Source organism: Limanda limanda, chromosome 17 (assembly GCF_963576545.1).
Source record: "Limanda limanda chromosome 17, fLimLim1.1, whole genome shotgun sequence".
In the NCBI taxonomy this organism is placed as follows: domain Eukaryota; kingdom Metazoa; phylum Chordata; class Actinopteri; order Pleuronectiformes; family Pleuronectidae; genus Limanda; species Limanda limanda.
In genome coordinates, this window is record NC_083652.1 from 22,233,482 (window position 1) to 22,249,490 (window position 16,009).

Sequence of the window (16,009 nt, forward strand, 5' to 3'; positions counted from 1 at the left end):
AAATGAACACTCCAACAGTTTATCAATTATGTGTACGGACAGTATGGTGCACTAAATATACATATTTTGGAAAGAAGTGCTCACAGTTATTTTGAAAGTCTGACAATATAAACAGCTACCAAAACATGACAATCTGCAACATTTGCGCCCTTGTTATATTTATATTGTATGTTTCTGTAAGACTTGGACTTGAGAACACATAAATACTTCTTTGTACGAACAATTCCCACTTCCCACTCAGTGATGACTCCTTGTCCACGGCCGCCTGAAATAATCAACCGCATGAGTAAGACGTGCAGGCAGGCGTGAGCTCCCCTGTCTATTGCTTGGCTGGGAAATCAATGCAACAGTTTTTGTTAGTTCTCAGTATCTGTTTGTCACCTGGGATCAAAAGTGTCGACCACACATTTTCAGATTCCCAGCAGACGGGGACTATTTCACCGTGGATCAAATAATTAGCAAAATGGCAGATGAATATTGTTGTACAGTAGTTTCACATGGTCGGTTATTCAACAACTTGTATATATGTATTTCGATGACCCATTTTTTTGTGTAGCAAAAACAACCTTGACTTGCTTCACAACTCAAAATGAACTCCCAACAATGGACGTATCAGCTCCTACTACTTACATGTTCTGCTTTTATATCAGATACATTAATTAAATGTGAGATTTGGGATCAAAATGCTGCATGCATACACTTATGCAAACAGAGTCTTCACAGAGAAAACAACTTTTATGGGGGGGGAGGGGCTTGATGTAGGACTCATGACTAAGACCAATCACCATTCTAAGACTGGGGCTTCCTCCACAGTAAATTCTAGGTTAATCACTCACATGCTGGTACTGATGAGAGGCACTATTACACCAACACAACACTGGTTCAACACTCTGCAGCTACTTCTCCTATAGTTGTCATGGGAATGCATAGGACGTCTGTTGACAGTGACTTTGTTTCGCTTCAACACAAAACATCTACAGTGACGATACGTTCACACAATTTAACTGGATCTCCAGACGACGATAAGTAAACGTCATCACAGACTGAAATGTCTATATTGTCTTAATGTTCCTGAATAATACTTTTTGAAAGATGTAAGTCTCTTTTTCACCTTTTATGCAAGTCAGTAATTGTCCGAGCCATCACTTGGGCATGGATAACTGGCTATGTTGGTGGTCTTCTTATACTTTCTGAATAACAATAACAATGTTCGTTATCTTTTGAGAGGGCTCTTATTGGCAGCACAGTAACGGTAAGTGTGTGAGGATAATACAGTTAAAAACCATTCTACCATAATGTTATCTAATCCTCATTTAACAGTTTTCTGAACTCATTCACATTCTCACGTCGTACACTGAAGACAACTGGATCTTTTCATTTCAGATAAGTCGATAAAATAAATGTAATTTTGTCTGATTTGATTTATTCAGGTGGTTTTTTTAGGATTAATTTCCACTCTTTAATCGTAATCTGTTACAGCCTATTTCTAAATAGTATTAACAAGGTTAATAAACCTTTTCATGATTCAATACCCAATCAACCGAAGACAACTAGATTTAATACAGTGAACATGAAAGGTTTTTCTCATTTAGACATGACATGATATAATAACAGATTCTTTTTATATCTTAGTGATTATTGACAGCTGCTCAGTAGGTGTTGCATGCCTCATCACTGATATAAATGATACATTTAGCTGTTGTGGTTTGTATTAGCACTTGGATTATATGAATATTGATGACAATATATGAATCACTGTGTCTTCCTGGGGCCCGGTGGTCGCTACCGAGTCCTGTTAGAGATCACTTCACCTCTAGGTGGCATCTGAAATGCACCTCATTACAAGCACAACTGCACAGACAGACAGAAGTCTATGCTGCTGTCTTGCGAACCTGCACTCAGTCAGCAGTTACCGTACTTCACAGACTCCTCTGAAGCCTGATGTTCAAACAGTCCTTCATACCGTCACCTCTGTCTTGCTGTTGGTGACAAAGTATGGTTGGGGGGGCATGTAGCGGGTGGTGTGCAGCTCCTTCTCCACGATGCAGAGTTTGGTTGGGCCGTAGCTGTGTCTCAGTCCCAGCGTGTCCTTGCTGTCCCAGGACGTTAGCACCACTGGGCTGGCCACAGTGCTGGAGCTGTAGCACAGGGACTGGGAGCTGTGGCCCTTGGGGCTTTTGTATTTGTGTTCACTGTGCTTGGAGGACGGCTGTCTGGGTGGGCTGTAAGGATTACTCGGTTCTGGCTCCATATCCATAGCTTCCATAGGAAGGCCGCCCTTGGTGGCCATCTCCATCAGCTGCCGACGGTTGCTGTAGTAGCTGTCGTTGGCTTTCTCTGCTGTCAGATACAAAGAAACAACATAGTAGTTTTGTGTCATTTCTTAATCTCATTAGTCATTGCTAGGGTTGCAAAATTCCGGGAATATTCAAAGGTGGAAACTTTCCATGGGAATTAACGGGAATTAACGGGAATAAACGGGAATATACGGGAATTAACGGGAATAAACGGGAATTAACTGGAAATGTTGTGGGTAATTTATACTAACTGTATTTACCTTGTCATATACAGACATAAATATAAACATTTTGTTGTGTCATAGGCTGATTTGAGCCCTGAGGAAACTTTGGGCACTTGACTATATGCTTCTGCATCGTTGTGTCATTCTTAACATTCTTTGCACAGTATTTGCAAATGTACACAGCCTTTCCTTCTACATTGGATGGGGTGAAATGTCTCCACACATGAGAGAGTGCACGTGGCATTGTTCTGTAGAATAAGATGAGAAAAAAGTTTGTAAAAAAACGCTAATGCAATACCAGAGATATAAATAGTTAGCCAAACAATTGGAATCGTCTGTAAACATATTTTACAATTGATGGATAAATGAATGGAAATAGGCTAGATGAACAGATGAACAATCCTCAATCAGCATGCTAATATATTTTCCCAGTAATATCATGGAAACTTACCTGACTAGTCCTGCACTCTACAGCAGGCCTCAGTAGCCCTGCTGTAGAGTGAAGGATGCTGGGAGTTATCTGTGCATGTGATGGAAGAATGCACAGTGGAGGGTTGAAACTCAACCTGCAGTGTGTGCTGCATTCCATAAATCTTTAAAATAGAGTTTTGAATTATGTTTTTATTGCTCAGCGTTTAATTTGTGTATTTTTTTTTTTTTTTCAAAATTCCCGAGCTAAACTTTCCATGGAAAGTTTCCGGAAATTTACCGGAAACTTTCCGCCCCTTTGCAACCCTAGTCATTGCCAAGTGTCAACAAGACTTGACCCATTATTTCTGAAATGCCATTTTGAATCCTCTAGTTTGGCGGTTTGTCCAGCGTTTTCGTTAGTTGAACAGGAAGTAACAATATGTGGATGAGTGGGTGGGGGGGGACCTGCACCCATCGGACGGTACTAGCTGTCAATCACATTCTATCCATGCCCCAAAATTGGAGCTTGTCCATGATGTCACACAAAAACAAAATGTGTATGTCCCCTTATTTTCCAATAATCAATATTTATATTTAATATTTGAATAGTTATTAATGCTTTGAATTATAGGTAATGTCAATGGTTATTAAGGATTCATGTTTCCCCCCGAATGAGACAAATATGAATGAAATTACAACAAAAGCTATTCACTGTGAACACATTGTCATCACTCTGATGCATAGTAATGTTCTTGAGAATGCTGATTGTGTTGTGGTGGCTTCACACTGTCTAATACAGGTAGTCACTAAATGTTTAAATGGAGGCTATATTTGTCACAATGTCCATTCCCATGAGCCATTAGGGAAGATTCAATTTGTGCCAATTAGGTATAATAAGTACAGTGTGTGTTTGTGGTCATTTGTTGTTTGTATGAAATTATTTTATTATATCACTGGCTTAGATTTGTGCCTGTAGACCACAGCAAAATATATATTTTCTTTATGTCCTTCCATACCAACATGTCAGACCCCCATCAACAGCAGGGTGTGTGTGCAGCTTCATGGTACAGAGTGAATAATGTGATGAGCAGCAACATGTTTCACAGCAGCTACTTCAGCAAACCCGTCCGTTCAGGTAGATTAGTCCATGTGACACAAGCACGACAGAGGCTCACATGGCTCACGGTGCCTCCACCACCACGCCCCAACTCATTTGTGTTTTGATTGCTCCTGATTGTCTCCTGTCCCCAGTCTCATTAGCTAAGATTTGCTCTATTTTTATTTTCCCTAATGATCAGTTTGTTTGACGGCACTTCAGTGGATCAGCAGCATCGAAGCTTCAGCTGCTACAGTGAATCACGAAGGGATTGAGCGGTTTTCTTGCGATTGGACTTAAAGTACACACATCCAGATAATCCATCATTCCTTCTGAGGCCGGGTCTGTCGGTTGCAGCGAATTGATTCAGGTACAATCTATAAATCTACAATCTCTGGTCTTAGCAATGTTCAGTAGTGCTTGCAGTGCGTTTAAAGGAAGAAACAAAAAGATTAAAACAATGTAAGATGAGCAGAGGAAATAGAACATTAAACTAGAATTATTTTGCCCCTGCCCTTTGCCCTTGGGTATTTTTCCTTTACATATTTTTGCATAACAAATATGTGTGGATTTTTCATGTTTTTCTTTCCAAGATCATAGATGATATGAAACATTATTTAGCACCACCTTCCTTTGTGGAACTATTTTGGCATTTCCTTTTATTCCTTGTCTGAAATGCAGCTCGTCCAGGCAACGGCTGCAGACTTTCCAAAATTAGTACATGAGAAGAACAACAAACTCGGTTCTATAAATACACTTTGTTCCCCTCTCTCTGTTTGCGTTGATGGACTGTGGATTAACTGACATGGATTTCTGTTAGCCAGAGATTTAATGGTGATTTAAACCATTTTTATTTTTAACAACACGTATGGTGTTTAAAGTTTATCAACAACCGTCAGTAGTCCGGTTGTGACACCCATCTTTTTCAAAATGTAAGTCTGGCACGTTCCCTAACAAAGCCGAACTAAGTCTAACAAAGGCTAACAAAGCCAGGTTGAGTTAGCCTGGCAGCCGATATTTTGTTGACACGCTGGAAAAGGTGGACCAATTACAACAGATGGGGCCAGCTGGCCAATGGGAGCAGGCTTTATCAGTAGGGGGCATTAAAGAGACAGGAGCTGAAACCAAGTGTTTGAGACAGAGGCTGAAAGAAGGACCAGCAGCACTGGACAGTATGAGTAAAGTGGTGTGTTTTCTGAACATTAGGTGCATATAAACCATTTCATGTAATAAACCAAATTAATATTATGAACCTAAATATGAGGATAATGTCTCATTTATAATTGTTTTTACTGTTGAGACAAGCACTTTCTTCAAGCTTTGCAGATTAATTTTCTGCCTTATGAAATTTATAAATCTTCCCCCATGATCACTTAGATTATTGTCTTTCCGGTTCACTCAATTACACCCTGACACTCCATCTTATAAGATGCAGGGAAGCCCTGATTAATTATGCAAGTTTTATTTGGATGTAATGAACTCACTAATCAGATGAAATGATGAACGCTAACAGCTTCCTCATCATTAAGGTTCACCGGGATGTGAGCAGCTTCTTACCCACAGCCTTGAGCGTGGCGTACTTGTTGAGATCCTTGACAGGCTTCTGTTGTTCATAGGGGCTGGCGACCGGTCCCACTGCCGGGTAAGGCTGCGCTATCAGAGTCGACGTTTTGACAATGTTGTTCAGCTGGCTGCTATCTGAATGAGGGAAAACACAAGTTGTTAATGTAGAAATGCAGACACTGTTGTTAAGTGCAAGCATGTGAATAAGCAATTAATCATTTTTGACATTTAGGTATAAAAAAAAGGTAACAGAATCCCTATTATCATGGAGGTAGTAAGTGCAAATATTACACACTTTTTTTTATGAAATATTCATATAAATTAATATAGTTGAATTTAAGATCGTTCTCTTCTAAGTGAATGTGTGTAGAATTTCCAGGATGTCGATCATTTTGACATGTGAATATTCAATATTGTTCATTCTAACTTGATAGTGTCACTTTCCCTCAAGTAGGTTTTCTGTGGGCACCCAGCTGGAGAGTCATGACTGCTCTTTGTAAAACTGTACTTATCCTACAGTAGACATCTGGTAAATTAAGGGGTGCACAGCAAAGAGACTGGCCCCCTGCCTACTGGCATGACAGAGCCAACAGATGTTCAGAGTGTCTTCACTGCGTTTAGATTGGAGGAGATTAGAGGAGCAGTCGAATTCACAGGCGGCGGTTTGAAGACTGGTTAGAATAGAATCTGTGCATAGTAGAAGTAAAGATTAATGTCCAATATTTTGCTGCTCTCCCATCGTCTAGATCTTTTCTTCTAATTCTTAATTTCCCTATATGGCTCCAATAAAGCTGTGATTTAACCCATTTTTTATTAAAAAAGGCCTGATTTTAACCTAGATATTTCCTCTAGTTCTGGGCCGTTTAGTTCTAATATTTGTGCAACTGAAGGAATTTGACTGGACTTCAACCGCTGGAATTTTTCAATGCAAACTTGTACTGGGTGTGTTTAAAATGTGTAAAAACGTTTCTAAATACATGCAGCTAGATGTCAACATGTTTGACGTGATGGCTATTTTAAATGTCTTGATGTTGTAAATCTCTTATTTGTCATGATCCTATATTACTCTCCTTTAACTGGCTCAGAGCAGGTGCCGTATTGATCACCATTGGAGTCATCTTCCCACTCCCGTTGTTAATGGTTGAAGTTTACAAACTTTGGGAGTCCTCTAGTCCTAGTTCCAGAAAGTGTCCGATAAAAACAGATCATTAATACAGAAAATAGGGTAATTAGGCTCTTATTCCCCACTGGTCAGCAGGAGATCTTGTTTCTGTGCTAATTAATTTAGGAAAGACTAGAATTATCGATGCTGTCCCATGAAATGATGGAGTGGTGGACTCCGACCAGTCTTTCAGCTCACCACACCTCGACGAGTGGGCAGCGTAATGATTGAGATCAGATTTGCACTTCAGCTAAGGTAGCAAAGGGTTTGACGGTGCCACTGTGTTCTCTTTAAGATCAGGATTTCTTTATAACAAGCTCCGGTGTTATCCGGTTTTATTAAAAGCCTTATCAAAAAGCTGTAGTCGGTGAAGAAAGAAAGCGCAGCACTTTCAAGTGTACAGATAACTTATGAAACTAGGTGATGAAGTGTTCTTCAAAAAAAACTCATTAAATCCTTTAAATCTGTAAAATAAACTAGTTCAATTAGTTTCATACAAACGTGAAGCAGAATAGTTGCTGACCATTTAATGTACATGTATTTACAGTTTGTGTCATAGCTGGAGCTGATGCTGATTTACTAACAAAATCAATCAAATCCTCCAAAACCTGTCTGGTTCAAATCGTATGTGTGTAACCTCGTGTGGTTTCTTCCTGAGCTTGTTGACCTGTTTCAGTTTCATACTCGTCACTGCAAGTGGGCCACAGAGTCTCATTCAGTGTGGTCTCATTTAACTCTGAAAGTCAAATGAGATCTTCTTCTGCTTCCATGGACACAGTGACACACTATAAATATTGTCTGTTTAAAACAACACTAACAAGAACACAGATCAAATGAATCCCCATGCAGTTCATTGTCGAATGATCTCAATCGAATACGGAAAACTATTTTGATATCTTTGTTATTCGAGCCACCCATCGGGAGTCTGAGGGTTCGACTCAAGGTCGAACTCAGGGTATCCCCTTTAAAATTAGAAGCCACTCACTTTTTTGTATCCTAACTTTTGTTATTTTTCAGCTTGTCTCCTGAATCCCAAATATTCTTTGGAAACACTATAGTCTTATATGTGAATAGCTTCCGTGCAGTTAATAAGCCCAAGTCCTGTTTTTGTTAACATCTGTTGCAACTTAGCTTTTGTCAGGGTGCCAAAATAAGTGTGAACTGATGTATGTAGTTGTTTGTCTCTCTTTAATGTTCGTCTGACTTTGTGTTGACTCTAGTGTTACTTGCGCTTGTGCTGTTGTGACTGTCAAAGTCACAGCTTTTATGTCAGCCGCTGGAAGTAAGTAGGCCACTTCTCGAGACTCGTAAGGTTAAAGAATCCATGGTTATCTGCGGGAAATAAGCGAGTGAACACTCCAGACACAGACACGTCCCTGAAACTCATAAAAGATTTAAGAGAGTATTTTGGGAGCTGTTTGCCCTGAAATAAATGGTACAAGGAGAAGGGCGCTCTTATTTACAGACAGCCTACTTTCAAGTTAGTGATGACAATATTCCATTCTCTCGGCGTCAATATCTTGTCATCTGTCAGTCTCCTGCAACCCTTAACAGCCAAAAATATATCTATATTGTGCTTACATAATCACTGATGATATATACAAATATATATATATATAAATGTATGAGTAAAGTATTTGATCAAACAGTTCTTTTAATTCAGACACACAATTTAACCTTGTTAATTTTTTAGGCAAGAATAATCTACTTGGTGTCAAACGTTTTATGTTTGTTTGCGTCTTTTGAGATGCATATAACTATATACTGAAAATAGAATTGATTGTTTCAGGGTTTATGGTATGATGAGGCAAAAATACTTCTTTGTTGACATGATTAAGTTGGATAGTTATTCGTGCTGTTTTAAATGATGGAAACAAGTTTAATGTTCGTGTCATCACTACTGTAAATATAGGTCATAGCGCAAAACATTGGAGAGGTAAAAATATTTACAATATATACAATATCTGAAAGAGAACAATGCAGCTGCCTGTTTAAAGCACTTTGAAGAGTTAATAAACTATTACTTTATGTAAAATTAACATTGTAAAGAGCAAGAGTAGGGCACTCATAATGTTGTGGAAATTTATATTTTTCACATTATTACAATTATTTTAAGGTGACAGTAAGACTACATTTTTCTATCAGTCGAACTAAGAGTAAAGACTGGAGATGAACGGCTCAAATTGTAAAGAAAGAGGGAAACTGTAACTATCATGAACAAGATAGTGGGACAGACACGGATATTCCTTCAAATTTGGCTCGGACTTTTACTTGGACACAAAGATGAATTGACGAGATGCTCAGGGGGTTGAAGGTGACTGTGATCCCACATTTTTTTATGTCTCATGACCAGAACATCTCTAGTTTACCTTGAGGAGATTTCTTCAAATTTGGCAGAAGCATTTCCTTGGACTCAGGGATGAGCTGGATTTTGGTGGTTAAAGGTCACTGTGAGCCCCCAACACACTGTTTTGACCAAAACTCAAGAATTTATCTGCATATTATTTAAAAAATTAAAATGTTTTCACCTATGAGTCTGACTCTGGACAGATATTAATGTAAAGTGCGACTTGACAGGTTGGCAGAGTTGTATTATCCTGAGATGCTGATTCTCGAGCTTTATTAAAGATAGTTGTGATTTCTCTGTTGAAAAAATCTTTTTAAAAATGGTATATCTCTACATTTCATTTGCAAACGGCCCACTGTCATTTATCAATATGGTGAAAATTAAATATAAACAAACTGCACATGGAGCATGGCCACTTTCAGAAACTGTTAAGGATGAAACCAAAACAGTTCATGTGTCTACGTCCAAACTTTTTTTATCTCTCGTTGATGCAAGTCTGTAATTACTTCCTTAAGGGTTGTTAGACTCTGTAAAGGTTCAGAGTGAAGTATCTGGCAGGTGGAAAAGAAATCCATAGGTATAGACTCTACATTTGGTAGCAGTTGCTGTCACAGGGAATGCAGCTGAAATACTTTTCTGTCTGGCAGCGAGGAAATGGACTGTCATGGCCCAGTGGAGTGTTGGCAGTGAGCGGAGACTTTGTTCTCCCTGGCTGACTGCCTGGAGTAAAAAGAGGCCACACTTCACAATTGCCCCATATACGCACATTGCCAGCAGGACATGGACATGATAGTGCTGCTGGCCAAAGAAACCCTGATCGCAAAATGTGTATTAGTGGGGTCTTAAGGAGAACGAGAGCTCGTAGCCCAGTTCAACAGATTTTTTGTTATCTTTGACAGGCAACAGATGAGGACCAGGGTCTCCCTCCGCAGCATTTCAATCACTGCTTTGCACCAGTATCTGTAATAAGCTGTGATGATTATAGCCGGGGCAAAGTCACACCTGCCACTAGGAAGCCCAGCTGGAGAGGACGAGTACAGGGTGGATCCGTCATGTGGCGAAAAACATCACCTAACCTCTTGTAACCTGGAGAGGATCGCTGTCAGGAAAACAAAAGCCGTCCCCGCGCTGTTGCCAGGTGAGTTAGACAGAATCCCTTTCCGCAGCCTCCACACTGTGCCCTACATCTCACTGTCCAAGGCCACAATGTATAAGAGAAGCTCCCATCGCTCAGCGTCAGTGTTTTCTTCAACAAATTAACTAACATAGTCTTGAATGAATAGAATTAGACTGAAAAGGTGCTTGTCTGGAGTGTACCAGTGCATAAGTATGTTTGTCTTAGTGACTTAATTTGGAGCCACATTCTGGGCAGTTGTGATGTTGGTGTGGAGCTGCGGGAGCGAGGTCTCACCTGCTCGACCAATTGCAAATCAGTCTCAGCTGTCAATCTTGACGCTTACCCCTGTTTTTATAGAAATAGCATCATTTTGTGTGATAAGAACTACCTAAAATGTCAAATCTAGACAGATGTTCTTTGACTTTTTGGTTTTGGCCCATGTCCCATATGTGAACATGGAGGAGCCATAACTGGCCCTTTTTAAATTCAGTCTCACTTCTTTTTTTTACAAAAGTGTCTTGAACTAATGTGTAATTAGCAAGTTAATTCAACAATGCATCAATTTATTAAATTGTGCTTCTCTGAATGTCAAACAGCAGCTGATAGAAAAGTATAATACTTCACATATTGCACTAAAGAAGGCAAACAGTATATTTTCCATCACATTCAGTCCTATGTGTCAGTGTGTTGGCTGGTTTTTAAGGAACTGATAATTATTCTGTGAGGAAGCAAGGTAAGATGAGAGCGGTCTGATTTTAGAATGATTAATTATTATCATGTCAGCACTGACACCTCACCTCAGCGGATATTTGGGGAGTAAAAAAAGTCAGCTCAGATAAAATGAAAAAAATCTAGCTCTTAAAATAGAATACCTTCCTTATTGAGGTTTTTTTTAAGCGGAATCAAACACTTGTCTTACTTGTAACATTTAGTGAGATGCAGAAATACAAACACAACTTTTTAAGGTGACACAAACAGAGTGCGTGTTAAAAGACCAGGAACAAGTTCAACAGCAGGAACAAGACCCAACAGTGCAAGTGTCTTGTCTTTAAATGAGGTGTGTGATTTCATAACCTTTCTATAATAATAGTGATAACACTGTACATTCCAGAGCTGGGCAATAAAACAGTATCAATAACTATCACAATGTAACATATATATATCATTAGTAATAGTTCAATATATGTATATATATACATGAGGCTTCTGCGTTGTGCAAACACAGTGAGGAGGTAGAACGCTTAAATGATTGACCTCAGATTTGTAAAATGTTTTAAGTGTCATTTTCTGTGAGAGTAAGAGTTCAAAAATCACAAACTCTACTCAGGAGCAGAATTCTATAACATTAAAAGAAAATAATATTGCTACATTAACCATGATACTTGTCAATACCGACTTATATCATATTTGCTTCTGCTGGACTGAACAATTTTTTGCATTATAACATTGTGGAGAAGGTTCAGCCTTGGGTTGAAAAGGAATTTATTGATTCGTCTGTCTTTTGGAGGGCTTATTTCCTCGAATTCTAATAGACATGTGCATTTTGATCGGTTATCACCAAAGGCTGCCTATTGAAAGGGCTCACATATTTGTGCAACGTTGCAACCCATGATTACTCCAGGTGGTTTCTTTAATTACAGAATTGCGTAAGTCGCCTGCTGTTTTCATATAAGGTTGTGATACGAACATGCAGAGGTGTGGTCTCTCACAGAACATGATAATCCCTGATATTTACTTGCATCTGCCTGAGATCAAACATCCTGGGAAGCAGCTGCCTAAAGGAAGATCAGGGCGGGACTTATTGTCATTTCACGCTGCAACTGGATCACAAAGACCTAACCTGCCTTAATTAATAATGGATTCCTTTTGCTTCTTAGCCTTACTGTACAGTATGTGATATGTCATTATTTATCCTGATAAGTATCAGGAGACTTAATTCACACCTAAGCCGAAGAATTCCCTTTTCCTAAATTATTAATTATGACACAAAAATGTTGCTTGACTGTAAAAAAACACATTTTTTCTAAATATGAAATGCAGGAGAGAGGCAGAGAGAGCTTCATTGACAGAGCTGTCAAGGCAGGTTTAGCATTAATAAGAACTTTTCTGTCTGTGCAACTGTGTGGGTGTGTGTAGGCGTTAATGCTGATGAATGAGAGAATGAGGGTGTCTAACACTGTTACATACAGTAAGAACTGGCGAAGAAAGGGAGCTCCACGCTGTCGGTGGTAATTAGTGTGTATTTTAAGTGATTGCTGGGGGCATGACTAATTACTTCACCAGCCTGCCGATTTTTGGACGGCTTCTTTATTATCTTCTTTCACCACTTCCGGTTCCAGAGCTAATTCAGGACGTGCAAGCGAATGTGTAAGAAGAATATTAGGTTTATATTTGGTGTTAAAAAAACTAAGAATATATGAGTGGGATTTACGTCAGCATAGTTAGTGAAAGCAGATGGCAGCAGCTATGTAGATATACAGGTGTGCACAAGGTATTTAAACTGCTCCCTCATGTGAATGTGGGTTAGGTGTTTATCAGACGTTAATAATACTTACGGAGACTGTTAACTGTGACTCTGGTTTGTATGTTCTCGTAGAGATGGCTGAGTCCGATGTCGTCCGTGTGTTCTGAGGCCGGGTGGCGGATCACGTGCGCAAGAGACCTAGAAAGATGACAAAAATCCCAGTGAGGGAAACAGTGCACTCCAGGTTTTGCGAACATTATGTTGTTTGTCAGTGACTTGAGAAATGAAGCATGATTATTTTTAAAGTGCCTGGTTGAGGTTGGGGAAGGAGCTCCTGTGGTGAATAGGAGACCAGTTTGGCTGTCTGTAGTAGAAGGGACTCTCAGCAGTCCATGGTTAAAAGGGGCACTCCCGCAATTTAGTATTGCACCTCTATAAATTCGGTAAATCAGTTAATAGAGTTTTTCTCCTTAGTATGGATCAAAGTCCATCAACCCTGGATCTTGCATTCCTCATAGTTTCTTCAGACCCTCCTGCAGCATAAAGCCCTCATCTTTCATCATCCACGTCCCAAGTTTGTAACACAGGCTTTCTGTAAGAAAAATGTGTCAATCCTAAATTACGTCATTCCAACAGGGCGGCGATGTCCCAACTGAACACGCCTCAAAGAAAATTATGATCGAAGCATTTGGCCATGATTGGCAACTAAATAAATTGGTAGCACACAGGCAACATGTTAGAATCTCCAGATTGGTTTGGATTTTTACAAGTCTAAAAAAATCCATTGGTTGTCCATCCCCTTTGGTAACATAGCCAAGGTGGCAACTGTTGAGAGTGGGAAGTGTCCATTGTTTCAACTTTTTGGGGAATTGTTTTTAACTGAATTATCAGGCATATGATGGCATATGACAGGTATAGGCTGTACATGGAAATCTTGCAGATAATTAATGATTTAGTGAAAAGTGCAAATCAGAATCTGTGACACAGGTGACACAGTGCTTGTTTTCGATTGTTACATGTAGTAAATAAATTGACATATCATTAACCCAAACTAGAATTTATTCGTGTTGGTGTTAAACGTGGTCACTTTCTTTGTTACATATATTCGGACAAAAAAAATGACAGTTTTAATTTGAGGAGAGGCATATGTGCCGTGTATAGCACAAGTTGCACAACATCAGTGAAAAATGTCAACAGATTTTTGGGGTCAAAGCATAAAAAATACACTTTTTCCTTAAACTCACAACTGTAACGCCAACTGCTGTGCAGGCAGGACACACAATAAGCTGAGTCTTTCTCTGAAGAGTGGTGCGTTCTGAATCTTTCTCCCTTGGCTAAAATCTGGATATTGCTGTAAAAAATGTGCTGTGTGAGTGAAGCTGAACTTTATAGCTTTACGCACCTTTTTTAATAAATTCACTTTTTTCTTTGTGACTTGTATATTGATAAAATTCTTATTGTCTCTTTTCCCACAAGTGAATTATGTTATCGCATGGCTCTGATTGGCATATATTGGTTAATTCAACTTTTGTTCTTTTTAGATGTTTCTTTCACACTAGCTGTAGAACAAAACTAAGTAATTATTTAGGAAATGCTACAAAGGTGCATCAAAAAGCTGCTCTGCAATGTGAATACTACAAAAAGAGATGTTCTGCACTAACATTGTTGTATGATAAGCAAAAATAACATTATCTATGTCTTTGGCAGAAAAGGCTTCAGAGGATGAAGACTTACTGTTTGCATTCTGTGTTATTTCTTTTAATTACTCAACTCCTTTTCTTTTTATGATGTGTTCTTATTTAGTATAAAACTAAAACTATGAGAGTTTTTTAATATATTTTATGGTAAATACCCTCAAACCTGAATTGGTGGAACATTCCGACCTACCTGGACATGTTCTCTCCGTGCGGCCGGTGCGTCTTCTCCAGCCCGAGCTTGGTGAAGATCCCTATCAGTGCCATGATGGCCACGACCCCGCAGATGACATACACGATGAGGTTGGTCTTATCCTTGGCGGACTCCAGCGCCACGTCCACTTTGGGCGGAGGTTTTCCCGTCATCATCCACGGCGGGGTGTCGTAGTTCTTACAGGTGGTCTGGTCCAGCCTGGAGCTCCTGAACGCGCAGCAGAACCTGAAGCCACAGGTTCCGCAGCAGTACAGGTAGCTGCCGGTCATGCACACGAACGGAGGGTCCCACTGGCCCATCACGTCGTAGTAGCCCCGGCACTTGTCCTCCACCGGCGGGCTCTCCGTCACCGCGCGGTCCGCTTCCTTGGACTCGTTGAACGCGGTCATGATCATGAAGTCCTCGCTGTCGCACACCATCACTTTCACCAGAAAGTAGCCGAGCAGCAGCTCCGTGCCCCGCATCGTGGCTCACTCTTCACTCCGCTGCTCATAAGCCCGGCAGCATCCTCCGAGGAGACGAGCCACAGCCATGCGTAAAGGTGCCGAGGCTGATCCCAACTTCCATGCGTAAAAGCGCACCGAGCGCCCCGGTACTCTCTCTCTCTCCTTGGTACTAAAATGATGGTGTTCAAGATTGTTGCGCAAAAAGTAAATCAGGCACTTTCCAAATTAAGAGAATTCAGAGTGGTGAATAGTTGGAGAAGGGTGGCATCACAGAAGCGTCGCCTGTGGCTGTGCTGAAGGTTGTCAGACACCTCTGGGGCTGCTTCACTCCACAGAGCCAGGTGGAGGGAGAGAGAGAGAGAGAGAGAGAGGGAGAGAGAGAGCAGGAGGAGGACAACACAAAGTGAAACACACCCCGATGAGTGAGTGAATCAGGGGGAGAGAGAGAGCCAATGAGAGAGAGAGAGAGTGAATGTCTGGTGCAACAGCTCTAATTACAACCCTTACACACTTGTTTTTTTTAAAGATTTTATTTTTTCACAACATATATACATGTATTATACTGTACAATAAGAACTTTAATTCCAGATCCTCATAAAAAAAAACTAAAAAAAAATAACAAACCATTATTTGAAATTAAATTCTCTGAAAATGCTCTGACACAATAATCTGTAAGTAACCTACATCTATAACACTAATGTGGTCCAGTGGATTCAATGACCTTTAACAACATTGACTTTTTCCCACTTCAGGATGAACGATGCTTCGTTTTACAGATATAAACTCTTTTGCAAAGCATCAATTGAAAGTAATAATAACATTTTTAAGGAAAAAACAAAAACAAAAAAGAAAGATTTGTGGTTTCAAAACAATTATACCAGCAGCATTCTTTGGAGCTGTACTAAAGCTGGCTCAACCCTTACACACTTGTGATCAGTAAAGATCTGTAAAGATCTGTAAAGATCCAAATCATC

The 16,009-nt window shown here is 39.9% G+C and overlaps 1 protein-coding gene across 1 annotated transcript; it reads right to left on the reverse strand.

Moving 5' to 3' along the window:
• Positions 1–757: 757 nt before the first annotated feature.
• Positions 758–15,357, reverse strand: shisa9b (shisa family member 9b). The gene is made up of 4 exons (XM_061090068.1): positions 14,569–15,357; positions 12,773–12,879; positions 5,586–5,726; positions 758–2,340 (listed from the first exon to the last, which is right to left on the reverse strand). Exons 1-4 carry the CDS (start codon positions 15,051–15,053, stop codon positions 1,958–1,960), a joined length of 1,116 nt encoding a protein of 371 aa, XP_060946051.1. The 5' UTR covers positions 15,054–15,357; the 3' UTR covers positions 758–1,957.
• Positions 15,358–16,009: the final 652 nt, after the last annotated feature.

What these genes read in the sequence shown, in the direction of transcription:
- shisa9b (XM_061090068.1), bottom strand. Translation starts at nt 15,053, where the DNA reads ATGCGGGGCACGGAGCTGCTGCTCGGCTACTTTCTGGTGAAAGTGATG. An exon ending in CACGGAGAGAACATGTCCAG is followed by an intron (nt 12,880 to 14,568) that starts GTAGGTCGGAAT and finishes TCATCTTTCTAG; the next exon opens with GTCTCTTGCGCACGTGATCC. An exon ending in AGTCACAGTTAACAGTCTCC is followed by an intron (nt 5,727 to 12,772) that starts GTAAGTATTATT and finishes TCCCTCATTCAG; the next exon opens with ATAGCAGCCAGCTGAACAAC.